General features: G+C 35.1%; 2 protein-coding genes across 2 annotated transcripts in view; one reads left to right on the top strand and one right to left on the bottom strand.

Moving 5' to 3' along the window:
* LOC115233314 (cyclin-dependent kinase 4-like) overlaps window positions 1-14,261 on the bottom strand; it is a 57,508-nt gene that overhangs the window by 32,233 nt on the left and 11,014 nt on the right. The gene's annotated exons all lie outside the window — the stretch shown is intronic.
* Window positions 1-14,261, top strand: part of LOC115233313 — a 23,258-nt gene that overhangs the window by 4,553 nt on the left and 4,444 nt on the right. The window contains exons 2-10 of the mRNA XM_029803648.1: window positions 9,663-9,978; window positions 10,334-10,672; window positions 10,789-11,039; window positions 11,194-12,048; window positions 12,144-12,320; window positions 12,537-12,735; window positions 12,979-13,220; window positions 13,300-13,427; window positions 13,616-13,886. Of these exons, the coding sequence (XP_029659508.1) occupies window positions 9,663-9,978; window positions 10,334-10,672; window positions 10,789-11,039; window positions 11,194-12,048; window positions 12,144-12,320; window positions 12,537-12,735; window positions 12,979-13,220; window positions 13,300-13,427; window positions 13,616-13,886 (2,778 nt within the window). The remainder of the gene's footprint in view (window positions 1-9,662; window positions 9,979-10,333; window positions 10,673-10,788; window positions 11,040-11,193; window positions 12,049-12,143; window positions 12,321-12,536; window positions 12,736-12,978; window positions 13,221-13,299; window positions 13,428-13,615; window positions 13,887-14,261) is intronic.

Raw genomic sequence — 14,261 nt, forward strand, 5'->3', positions numbered from 1 at the left:
TAATATATATTATATATGATTATAAATAATTTGTTTTACAAGTATATTATTATAAACACATCGGGCTATTGTCAGGAGAAAGCTGCGAGCATGACACGCACTTACGTTTAAGTACTCGAAGAGTTTATCGTTTCAAATTAAAAAACTGGCAAAGGTTACGACACACGTACATACGATTTGGCAATAGTGTTTTAAAGACCCGCATAAAAAAAATCGAATAAGTAATTCAATAAGAGTAACCTATATTTTTCTTATTTATATATTTGTCACTTGTTTTTAAAACGAACAAAACAAAGCAAATACCTTCTTAATTCTAATATGTAGTCTGTCTGCACGAGATGTGAGTGTTCAATATCTAAATTATTTTAAGTTTTAAAATATATTGATAGAGATGCAATTATTGTTTTCTTTGTTATATATTGAACTATACATAAAATATATTCTTCATATTTCAACAAATTATATTAATAATAAGATGCAAAAGTTTGTACAAAAAATAGATATTTTCATATCTATGAAAAATATCCAGTCATTGCGCTCGTTGAAAATTCGTGCAAATTTTATGGATTTAATTTTGCACGCGTTTCAAGATCCGTTCCCATCTGTGAGCCATTAAAATTATACGATCGTTATTGCGCTTCAAACATTTTCACCTATTAGCATCTATAATATATTTTGTAGTAATATTATCATAGATTTTGTCTATATTTGTGTACATATTAATGATTGATTACAATTTATTCCACGTCAATGTAATTAACAACGATTTATATATAAACTAATATACTCTGTGAAAGTGCTAAAATATCAAGTCCTTATCATTATTGATTTTTATTGAGATATTAATAGAGATATAGAGTTTTAATTGAGAGAAAATATTCATGCACACATTTATATTAGATTTTATATTCTACGAAAATCGATGCTGTAAGCATTTCGTCCAGGTGTCATGAAAGAGTCATCGATTAACGCGTCACTCGGGTAGCTTTCATGAGTTTCGCCGTCGCTATATCGGGCTTCCCGTTTGCGCAAGGAAAGATATTTGCATGAAGCCACTAACGTCATCGCTAACACACGCGCAGGAGCAACGACACTGCGATGCGTATCCGGCATAGAGTTTCGTCACTCCCTGACTTTCGCCCAACCGCATTAACCGTGAAAGTGTCACGGAATTGCCTATACAGTAGAACAGAAATGAGACTGGAGTCCACCTTTCCAGAAAATTGCCGCATTTCCCAGATCTATAAGAAATTCATCTACATAAGGCAATTTTCCGAAAAGAAAAGCCGAAATTAGAATTTTGATCAAAAATAAGAATTTAATACAAAACCATATTATTGAAAACATAGGACAATTCGATTAATCATAATATTCGAAGCTTGAAAAGTATTAATAAAATCCCAAAAAAGTTTTTAATGCTCCAAAATGCAGTTTGAACATTTATCGATTATATCACATACGTTCGAGCATTCTTGTATAAAATGAGAATTCTTTCATATTATTAACACATTCATAAACTAGTATCTATTTATAAATTATTTCACATAATTAATATTTAATAAACTAATAGCTTTTTATAAACATAGCTTTGGAATCGCGTGCGCTCTCATTATATCGCGATTACTAGCTGCTATAAAACCAGTCATGCTCTTTTGAGGTGATGTCACTTTCTCTCGCGATGTCAATCCATTCGTGCAGCATCGATTTTATAAACTCCGCATTGCCGAATTGCACTACGTAGATACAATATACCGCATTTACCAGCGAAAAGAATGTAAATATTGGGCTGGAATGGGATACCGTTAAGTCTGCCGTTACCGCCTCGAGAGACAGCACATAGCTCGGTGTACACGTCCATGGATAACCCCTGTCAGGTTTCTTTCCTGTTCTTTAAAGGTTGTGTTAGGCGATTCTCGTCTGCGAGTAGTTAATAATAAAAAAAAAAACATGATATATGAAAAGTGATTATCATTTATATCGGTTTATTGCTTGCAATTATTTTATATACATATATTAAAAAATTGAAAATTAATAGTTTATAGAGGCAGAGAGAATGTAACGAGAATTTGTCAACTTCATGTAACGCGAACAATAAGACGATTACTCGAGATTTAACGTAATAATTATTTTAGTGCGCGTATTTTGTGGGAAATTTGTCGAGGCTGTGTGAATTGGATCGAGCCTCTGAATTAGATAGAACAAGACGTGCGATAGATTCTCATGTTTAATCGGTCACGCTTCTCGAGGTCACCCGTGATGCGTATAATCGCTGGTTTACAGTCGATATCATCGATACTGGAATAATCGACTTGAGAGACCGGTAATATTTTTTACGTTTGCCTCTCTCGCGAATATGATACCAGACGGTCGGTTGGAAACATGTTTCACCTTGCTGGGAGAGCTTCACATTCTCGTGTCTCTTGAAAATATGTGCCACTGCAAACGACCACCTTGTTCTCTAACGTTCAGTCCTTTACCAAACGGCCATTCGTCGCGCTAACTCTGGTAATCTGCGATTTCTGCAAGTGACCGTAAGAACCTTATCTTTACGGTCCTGCTTATATCTTGCTGTCGTCTTCTACATTATTAACAACATCCGCTTTCTTGTAACTGTTGTTAACAAATTGCTAATACTCAAGTATATTACATGGAATTTTAGTTTCAACTACGAATCTATTAATTATAAGTTATGAGAAATTTAATGTCCACGTATAAAATTTCTGAGTAATTTGTGAAATACTTTTAAATAACATCGCCCTTTTATCGGCATCCAACAAATTTTTTTTAAATTTATGACAACTAATAAAATACATGCTAAAAATGAACATCTACACTTTCTGTCTAATTATAAATAGAAACAATATAATTTCATGCAAAGTACATCTACTCTTCTACCTTATATCAAATGCTAGATTGAACATGATCTTATATTAGAAATAATACTCTTCTCGACAGTTTCAGTTTTTGCAATTATAATGTTTTCAAATCGAGATTTAGCAAGAAACGTTCTAGAAGAAATTGATTAACAAAGTAAAAGTACCGGCATTAAACATCGTTGCACGCTGCATCGCATGGGTACTCTCTTGTACGCTAATTATTTCGAGTACGACCGCGAGCGATGTTTTATCTGTCTGGCAAAGTCGCGGCTCTAAGATGCAGAATATTCCCGTCTTCTTTTCGCGAGAGCTCGGCGAGACTGCATTCCGTTCGTTACGACGGCGCAGCCGATGCTATGTGATTCACCTACATTCCGATTCACGACTACCCTGGCCACCTCGCTTGCATTAGAGAGGCCGTAGTGCCCGCAAACTCCGTTTACTTTTGCTTAAATTGAAAAAATATCTTTTATTACGCGCCGAATATTGGCTGCAACAATCGGTTGCAGTTTTAAATAGATACTTCGTCGATGCAAAGATATTTTTATTAGTGTTCCCTTGATCATCTTCGAGTATATTTCTTTTTAAGAAATTCTTAGATTCTTCAATTCTTCAAGATTAATTTTTAATATCACGTTTTCCAATATTTTATATAAAAATATAAAATATGTCTTTTCTCTGCTTTTACTTTAAAAAGAAAATGACATTTTATGTTGATCATATTGTTACTAATAATATAAAGAAGAGCTACAAGTTTGTTTTTATCATCTAATATTATTACCTATAATAATTAAAAACTTCGAAACAATATGTTTTCATTTTGTAGATGTTTATGCCCGACATTTTTATGGTTTAACATACTTTCGGGAAAATAACTGTGCAGAGCAATTAAGAATTTCTATGCAAAAACGCGCACGCGCGTTCGAGGTATTGTATTTTAATCAGAAATTAAAATTACCCTCCCCCGCGCATGCATCATCAATTGTCAGCTCTCGTACAATATAGTTCGCTTGCAATTACGGTGTATTATCCTGTTACACACGGAATGTCCTACTATTGCGAGCATTAGTTAGGCGCTTGCGGTTTTAGTCGTATCTAGAGTTACGCCGTGCAACCTATGTAGTTCGTAATGCATATATATCACGCTGGATGCCATCGAGAGGGCACCGTGAGAATGTAGGTAAATTGTATAGCTGTCGCTATCTCTCAAGAGTATCCCGTGACGCCTGATAACTTTTATCACTGTGCTGAAGGCTAGAGAGCACGCCATTAACTTTATTTGTAAATTTCTGTCGACACGTGGCTACAGTAAAAAACTCAATCGTCGCATTTATTTTCGCATTTTTTCCCCTGAAATAAAGATATTTAAAATTGTAATAATGTACAGAGTAAAAATAATCATGTAACTTTAATCATGCTATATCAAATCAACGTAAATTAATGTGATTGGGGAAATGAAACGTCGACATCTTTTACGCTGTATTATTAATCTTTGCCCAGAAATTTTATCAACGATTTAAGAATAACTCATGATATTGTAACTAAAATTATCATCCTTAAATGAAAATTTCACAGAATCTTAAACTATACGAAAATAAAGTTATTTATATACGCATGATAATTTTATGCAACTCTTCTTTAAAAAGAATAACGAGATGCCCACTTTTGTTCGGAAGACAAATTGCTCTAATAAGAGTTAATTTAGCGCATCTCAATCAAGATGCATCATATATCACGGTACTGCCATTTGTTTCATCATTCTTTTGCATTAGCCTCCGTTGTTGCGATTTAATTACGATAGCAGAGCATTGTGCGCATTGAAACGGCGCCGGCGTATCGCAGCGGAAAAACCTACATCGAGAAACTGCGCTGTGAACGCAATTCTAATCGTGTACTTACAAAGGGGCATCGCGTTCAAAATCGCGGCGTGTCGCGCCACGTCGCTTAATGAGCGATTGCAGATAGATAATGCGCGCGGAAGCGAGATTCAACGAGGGAGTAAGCTCGCGGAAGCTAGCATCAGCAAAGCGATTTGCGAAGGCACAAATGTGCTTTTTACCTGAACGATCGGCACCTTCGCTAATGAATAATTAATAGTTGACGCGGCAGCGATGCGAAATCGGCGAGAGACTTCAAATCCGCCCAACTGTAATCTAGAACACATGGGACCGTAAGAGCATTAAAGTTCTTGTTCTTAGAAGATCTCGAGATGAGACTTCGTTTTTTGTTATTTTCTAGCGGATTTATTATTTTCTTTCATCCGGATAATGATCACTGATTACTTCTCTACTTTATTAATTTTCATTTTTGTAACATAATGATTTCACTCGCGAGATTGTAATAATGACATGAAATATATACAATTTTCCTAATGCGTTCTTTCAAAATCAAACTATATGATTTATAATTTATCTTATTAATGATTTAATGGAATAATAATAATGCTTAAAATTGCTATTTCTCAGTATTTCCTGAGTAATTTGAATGTCTATCAATTATTTTATTGTCTATTATTTATCTTATTTTCATTAACTTTTGTTTTCGTTATTAATGATCGCAATTGTAATGCCTGTAATCTCATCGTAAATGATATGAAAATTGAATCTTTTTAGTAGCGCGTCTTTGTATAGCTCGAGCTGTCTTATAATTTCTCTTATTAAAATAATTGAATGGCAAAGGATACGCTAGAGAAATACTGTAATATACAAATAACTAATCTTGATTTGATACTGTCGATTCATACCATGCTATTGTCGTCGACGGTGAAAGCCGTTACAAGAGGGAAAACCTCGTGAAAAGATAGTTCTCTGATGAGTGCATACTTTCTACACGACAAGGACTGGAGTCATCTTCACGATCGGCGAACATCCTACCGGATGCGGCGATATTCGCGCGGACATGATAGATGCGATTAATTGTCTTGGCCGATATTCCGCATTTATAGACGATATTCAGGTCGACCATTATCGAGACATCGTGATCTAAGAACTGCAGCGCGTTGTCTTCTGTTAGTTTCACTTAAATTGCTTCGCGCCTCGTTGCATCCCTGCCATTGTCCGACGCGTTTACGAAAAATTCAATCTGACGATCGGTATCTTTTCTTGTTAGAAAGATCTTGTTATTCTGGAACCGAATGTCAAATAGTATTTCTGGAGAAGGTGTCTGCGAAAAATTCATGTCTAAATAAATAAATTGCATTATAACTTTCGCGTAGATTGTACTGGAAGCTTTCGGTAAATTTCTTTTCTGGATTGAAACGAAATCTTAATTCGCTTACGGTCCAATAAGATAGCCTGTTAATAGCTTGTTCTGGTTTTGGTTTCGATTCCTTGGCCGAACAAGAAAACCGGAACCGTTTAATTTACGGTACTTTTCGGTTACGGTTCTTTCAAAGCTTCTCGTTTCTAATTATATTGTATTTTGATTAATTTTTGTTTTGTCAGGAATAATATGCTTTTTTTTATATAAAAGTGCATAAGAAAGTTTTGTTGTATGAAACGGAAACACTGTGCAATTTTCCTATAAGAAAATGAGAATGATTATAGAATGGAAGAGGTTGAGCATTGCTTGAGCATTGTATTCATTTTCACCCTTTTTGCTGCTTACTCTTTAATTATGACATTAAGGGAGCAAAGTCGAGAAAAATGCGAGATAGCCAGTTGTTTCATTTACAGTATAATCTTACAATGTGAACAGATAAGAACGTGTTATATGAAATGCGTTATCATCAATCATATGAGAAGGATCTCACGAGAACAATCCATCGCAGGTATCTTACCCCTTTACGTAACAAGTCTGTTATGTATTTATGTGAACGTCATTTGATTATATACAAGTAACCTTTATAAATTTTTAAATTCTCCTTTTTTCGGATTTTGATTTATGTACACATCATATGTTATTTGCAATTATATTAGATTATTATCATTATATACGTTCTGCCTGTTATCAAATATAAGATAAAAGTTTAATTTTTAAAAGCACTTTGTATGCAAAATCAAATCATTTGTTAGCGTTATATATAACGGTTTTTCATCCTTTTACATTTTTTGTGTCTTTAAAGTTTATATTTTTAGCAAGAAATTTTGCATAGATGACAGATGCGAACATTTACAGCTTCTTCTCTAACTGTTACATAAATTTTCTGCCGCATCTACTACGGTCAAATTGAAGTTCGTAATATATGCAGTGTTTTATATTTATAGTTTGCATTATTTCGAATTCATATAATTTGTTTTAAATATACAATATATGCGATCGGCCATAAATTATCTCTGGATATCTCGCACTATAGTGTTGACATTACAAAAGCAAAATAAATTGTTACATAATTCTAAAAGCAATATTAACAAATATTTTAAATAGTCATTAAAAATCGCTTGACGATTACAATTATCTGCTTCACTTATGAATGTTTCTTTCATCTTAGTAGCAAAAAAAAAAAAAAAAAAAAAAAAAAAAAAAAAAAAATATCATGAATGATTATTAGTAAATGGCTTATTACACTATAAGTACTTCTGCTTATTCTTTAATTGGCTTTCCTATTGAGAAAGATTTCAGATCGATTTCGCTTGAACTTCGATGTCAATGAACCTTTTTACCTTCGATCGAAAGGCGCAAGGTGTCGTCGAAACGGGAAGAGAAGGCCGAGAAGAGAGCCTGAAAAGGTGAACAGAGCACAATCGTAATTTCATACCCGTCACGTCCACGATTGGTCAAACCACTCGATACCGGCCTCGAGAATGTCAACCGTTCGAGTACCGTTCGTCGTCTCGACGGATCGACTGTAGTTCAAGTCTTCTTTTGCTCGGCGAATTGCCGTGCCAACTGATCCGCCCTTTCGCGAGAAAACCGCCGAGATCACCTGACTAGAGTCGAGGACAGGGTCACGATGCGGTTTCTCATTTGTCTTCAGGTTTCTCGCTCGCAACATACTATTCAGAGACATGTTACGAAATTTTCTTCGTGTTGTAGCTTTCTTTATTTATTTTCAAATCTTATATAAAAAGAAAATTTTATTTTTATTTTTATCCAATATTAATTCTGCGTGAGATTATAGATATATTTATTCAATAGCAAAAATGCTTCATAGGCGAGATTAAATTTACGCGAAAATTGTCAAAAACTTAGGTATTAAATTTCATATCCTGTATTTGATACAGCTGTTTCCAACTTCACGTAACATTTAATTATTTTATATTATATATAAGGTTACATAAATTTTATAAAAATAAAAGAGATAATAATATTCTTTACGTAACAGAGAAAATCTTTATATATAATTCTAATTTGATTTGTCGCGGAAATGGGACTATTTACGATACGACAGGACAAACGCAATAATTACAACAGTATTTTTCGCTACTCCGATACAAAGGTCTATTTCGCGTATCCTTAGCATCGTGCGAATTTAACAGTTCCTCCTGAAATAAAAAAAAGCTTGCACACGCACACCTTTTCCCTTTGTAGGGCCGCGAATTGGCGATACCGTAAGGTAACCCTTTCAGAGTACCGTTTGGGCGCGAAATTATTTCATCTGTGTGCGCCGCGCGCGTCTCGATCAAGCGCACGAGATCTTTCTCACGCGAGCATTGCAGGGCTAATTACGCCCCAAACGACGATATAATTATACATTTTTGCGCATCAAAATAAGGAAGTGGTCGTTGCAATTAACACGCTTTTTTCCTTTTACTCGCTGCAACAATTTCCGAGCGACCCTTTGTGTTGCTGCGCGCGTTTTGCACGTCCCTTTTAATTCTCGCACGCCACCCCTTTATAGTCCCCAATCAGTCTTCTGCAAACAGCGACGTTTGCGCAATATCACGAAAAGGGTTCATCAACCTTTTATGCAAGCATTATACTACCGCGAGTTCCTCGAGCATGGAGAATATTCCTTATACGACCATAGTTCTAATAGTCTTCACTTCAGTGGTTTACCGTTTTAATATTCGCGTTAAGCACTGGCATACAGCTTATTTGGGTTTATCGCCCTCACGTGTGAGGTTTGTAATATAGTCGAGCACAGAGTTGACTTTTTACTGAAAATCTTGAAGTGAAAAATTCTAGCTTAAAGAGACATACCCGTTCGAAACCTCAAAATATATTTTCTAGATTTTTTTACAGCGTAACGACTTGATCAAGATTTTTAATTTTTTTTACTATATTAATACAATATTATTAACTACTTAAATAAAAATTTTCAACTTAAAAAGAAATTTTTTTTAAAGTTACGGGAATATTTGCAGAGCTTCTCCAAATTTTAGGTGGCTGCACGGTGTGAAAATGTTTGTAGATCATATCTCAAATCAAAAATACAAGTTCTTTTTATTAAACATATTAATAGCTATCTGCTATCCAAGCGTTTTTTCAAAATCTTAAAAAATAAAAAAATGGCGGCGTGTTGAAAAAAAGTTTTTATGCACACCGTGCATGAAAATATAAATCTGCAAATATTTGCATAACTTTAAAAAAAAATTTTTTAAGCTGAAAATTTTTATTTAAGTATTTAATAATATTATGTTAATATTGTAAAAAAATAAAAAGTTTCTATCAAGTCGTTGCACTGCAAAAAAATCTAGAAAATGTACTCATTTTTCGAAAGTTCAAAGAGGGTATGCTTTCTTAAATTTAATTAAAAATTTGTATCATTACATGCTATATCAATTAGTGTGTGTAACATTTTTCTCTCTTTACATAAGAAATTACAATATATTTTACGATAAACATTTCACTTTTTTATTTTCTAGATTCTGAAAAATATTTATATAGGTTTTTATTTATTTACAGGAGTGTTGGCCATACAAAATGATAAAACATCCTCTCGTACCTCTCGAGAAAATATCGTGCTGAGTGCCAGCGCGTACTCCGGTCCCGAAAAAACATCCAGTGATAGTCAATCGGACGAGTCCTTGACTTTTCAAAGGACCGTCCCAGCATTTCAGTTGGAAAGCTCGAAGAGCGTTCGCGATTACGATGGGGAACAATCCAGGTTCGTATTCAAAGATACGGATCGCGACGAGCCCATCGACGAACTAACGTCGTCGAAGCATGTGGCCCATATCGACGGTAATAACATCGAAGTAAAAGCCGGAGAATATTACAAGTAAGTCATTTTGTTTTTATGGATACTGATAAAAGGGCGAGTTGCGAAGTCGACTCTAAACTTAAATGGATTTTTTTTTTTTATATGAAATAGTATAACTACAAAAAAACGTTTGCAAACATTTTTCTGATCCCGGCTATAGCACAGTCGTTAAAGTTCCAATTTGCTATTAACTCAATTTTTATCTTGTGATTACATTCAAGATTAAATATTATAAAATAATTTACTATATGATATTAACAATATAATAACGTATTTATATAAATTAATAATAATATTAATTTAATATTACTTTAATTTAATCTTAAATATAATCCAAAATACATTTTGCGAAATAATTTATTGCCATCAATAGGATAGCGCCCACTACCAGCGAATCGATGTCGGGGGAAGGACAAGGGGCTCCGCTGAGAGTAGATCTCCTGTCGGAGCCCCATCAGCTGGTTGGCGTTCCGAGGCAACAAGCACAGCATTCGCAACTAGTAACGGATCTTCAACGACGAGGCCGTCAAGAGATCCCGAGGATCTATAAGGAGCACGCGCCGCCGCCGATTTTGCAAACTGTCGCACCAGGTCAAAGACAAGCAAATCCTGATATACAAGACATTATCACCGGCATCGTCAAGCTACTCAATGGCAACGTAAACGTAGCTGCCAACACCGTGAGGCCATTGAGGCCGATACAAGCCACAAGGTATTGCAAATTTTACATTAAATTTGTTATGAAAATTATACACATAATTACGTGTATTCTTTCTTATTTTCAAATATATTTAAGTATGAATTAAAAAAATTACGTTGCACTTACAGGATCAACAATAGAGGACCGCCAAGAATTTCGGATGTGCCGCCTTTACCGCCGGATTTTGACACTCCTGGTATGAATCCACCACCGCCGCCGCCGCTCTCATCATCCCATCCTTATCCGTTCGAAAAGCCCCCTGCACCCGACAGACCATTGCTAAATCAATTACCACCAGAGAGACCCGTTAGGCCCTTCATCAACGGAGTGCCATTACCAGAACAGGTCGTGCCGCCTTGGACTTGGGACTCTTCGCATAGTACGTCGTGTATAATTACGCGTCTAATTAATCATTTATTTTGCACGGATGCTTTAACATAACGGGACATAAGTATAGATATAGCATGTAGAAGATTCTATAATTTAATTTTCATTTTAACAAAATTACCGGGAATTACTTACTTTTTTTCAAGATGGCAACAGACGACCGGTACTATCCTACAAACCCTCGCCACCCCCGCTGGATTCCAGTTTCCATCGCGATAAGAATTTCTCGATGACGGAGAATTCGCAATACGATTTAAAACCGGAATCTGAAATATCCCAAGAAAGCTCCACGATAAAGAAAGACGCTAGCCATCAAGAAACGCCTATCGAAGACGGCGATACTAAGAATCATACGAGCAATTTTGGCGTTGATAAAGATCGAGTCGAGATCACCGCGACGAACAATGATTCAGCTATTCAGACCACGACGAAAAAGTCTGAAATTGAAGAGTCTACAAAGAAGCATCATATCGTAAACAAGTATCATACACCTTTGAAGGAGAACAAAATTAATGGCGAGGAAACATTGATCCTCGGTGTCGCTACAGATTACATCACTCCGACTCACACGACGCGATATCCGGAACCCTCGAAGACGACAACGTCTTCACAAGTTAAAGTTACGAAATCGTCGAAGAGCGACGAGAAAGCTTCGTTTGCAACTTTCAAGGTGGAAAAACCGATCGAGAAAACTACCTCGATCGCCACGAAGACTTTCTCGACCAGTACCTTAAATATAGAGACCAGTTCGTCGGTTCAAGTGATCGAATCTATACCGACAAAAGTCATTCTTCGACCGACTTTCGCTGATTCTGCAGAATCAAGCACCGATATCAAATCCGCCGTGAATTTGGAACCTAGCAGCGTATCAGATGTCGAATACACAGAACCGATGTCCAGCCTCTCGACGCCAACTGACGGTCTTCCTACGAGTTATTCAAGGAGCTCGACCACGATGGAAAAGAGTACCGTTCGTCCTACGACCCTTACGAAAAATACAGGCATGTAAAAAAATATATGCATATTGATAAATAAAAGTAAAATAATTAGAACTATACTAATATAATAATTGTTATAATTAATTAAAATTATATAGGATCTACGGAACGTTATCGTCCACGACCTGGAATCGTTCTGGACGACACTCTGGATTATACAGGTGCGCAAGGATTGCCAAGTCAGAGGCCTTACATCACACCATTGAGACATCCAGCTCCCGGTGACATCTTTGATGTAACTGTCTCGGCAATTCAGGGGCCTGGAGGAAGCTCCGGTAATTGTCTTAATTGCTTATGTCATTTTCCTTTAGTTGCATGCGTATTTTACATTATGTTTTCAGTATGTAGAAATTTATGTAATATATATTTCAATATATAAAATTTTTTTTACTAATATAAATATTTAAAAAAATAATTTTTTTTACTAATATAAATATTTTGAAAAAATATAAAAATTTTTTTTTAGATTTTCATGCTTGATTCATTTTTAGGAGAGAGCGTTAGGGTATCTGTGAACTCAGGTAGCGGTGATGTCATATTAACTTCCGCTGTGGGCGGACAAGGTTTCGTTAGCATCGATGGTAAAAGAACGTATCTAAATTTGTTCGATAATACGGATCGGACACCCGGATCCACCCATGTACAACCGCAACCGACTAGAACTCAACCGCCGCCCATCATCGGTACTGGGTGAGTCTCGATTTCAATAACAGTAAAAATAAAGAGATCTTTTATAAATAGTAAAAAATTTTACTATTTTTATTTAGTAAAAAAAAAAAAATATACGTCAATTTTTTTTGGCAGTTTAATCTTTTCAAAGTACGAATCCGATTTAAAAATAATTTAGTTTTCTATGTCATGGTAAAAAAATTTTGTTATATAGAAAAAAAATAAAAAAAAGAATTATATTTGTGACATTAAAACCTTCGCTAGTCTTGCCATTCCACAACCGGACGTTCCTGTCGCCACTTTACGCCCGAATGGACCGAACCGGAGGCAACCACCGTTATATCGAAGACCGACACAGCCACCCGTCAGAATAGACACTTGTATCGTAGGCGATACAAGTACGTGCGACGCGAATCAACACGAGGCTTGCGCGACCGTTCAAGGGGTATCGGCTTGTCATTGCAAGCCAGGATACGCGAGATTGCAGCATTCGCTACCGTGCAAAAGTTAGTAAACGATCGAAGATCATGAGATTATCACATTACGACTGACACGGTTTACACCCAATATTTATTTTTTTTTCAGGGATTGTTAGCATTGTTGTGTCAATTAGAGTGGATAAATTCTACGACAAGAAAATTGTATGGGATCGAGGACTGGCTGATAAGGATTCAGAATCTTATCAGACTCTCGCTTACGAGGCCAATAGAGCCGTAAGTCTCGATTATTTAAACTTTCTTCTTAATAAATTATATTCTAGCTAATTAAAAATTTTTCATATACGTTCTTTTAATATATTATACATTTTTTCTTTATTTTATCTACACATTAATAATTTGTTTTATTTAATACATGCAAGTTTCAGCTATATTATTTAATTTTTATAAAATTTATTATACAGATTGAATCTGCCATGTCTATGACACCGTTTTCGGATGAATACATGGGATCACTGATAAACAATGTTTATCAAGGAGACGTGAGTCAAGGACAAGGCGGAGTTTTTATAAATGCAACTTTAAAGCTCACTTACGAAGCGAGAACAATTAGGCCAAGTTTAGCTGGGGAGCTCCAAAGACATTTACTAGGTGTTATTCATAGAAGGAATAACAATATTGGAAACAGTGCCTTATATGTAGAGAGTCCACCTGGATCCATATCGAATTTGCAAGGTAATTCTTGATTGTTAGCAGTAATAATTGGTGATATTTTAATTATGAAATAAAATATAATTATAAAGTAGTACAATGCTTAAAATAAATTATATTGTATACTTAAGGGGATCCAAAAGCTCATCTGTTTTACCGACCATAATAATTAATATTTGCTTAATATAAAAGTTCTTATTATTCTATTCAACTAAAAAAGAGATTTTGATGTGCAAAATAATAATTTTTGGTCAGTAAAACAGCCGAGATTTTGGATCCCCTTAAAATAAAATACGTAAAAAACAAATTACGTAAAATAACCGAAAAAGCTTTGCTTACAATAAATAAATGATTTACAAAATAATTAAAAATAAAAATTTATATATTAATATAAATATA

This window comes from Formica exsecta, unplaced genomic scaffold (genome assembly GCF_003651465.1).
Source record: "Formica exsecta isolate Colony F162 unplaced genomic scaffold, ASM365146v1 scaffold170, whole genome shotgun sequence".
Lineage (NCBI taxonomy): Eukaryota > Metazoa > Arthropoda > Insecta > Hymenoptera > Formicidae > Formica > Formica exsecta.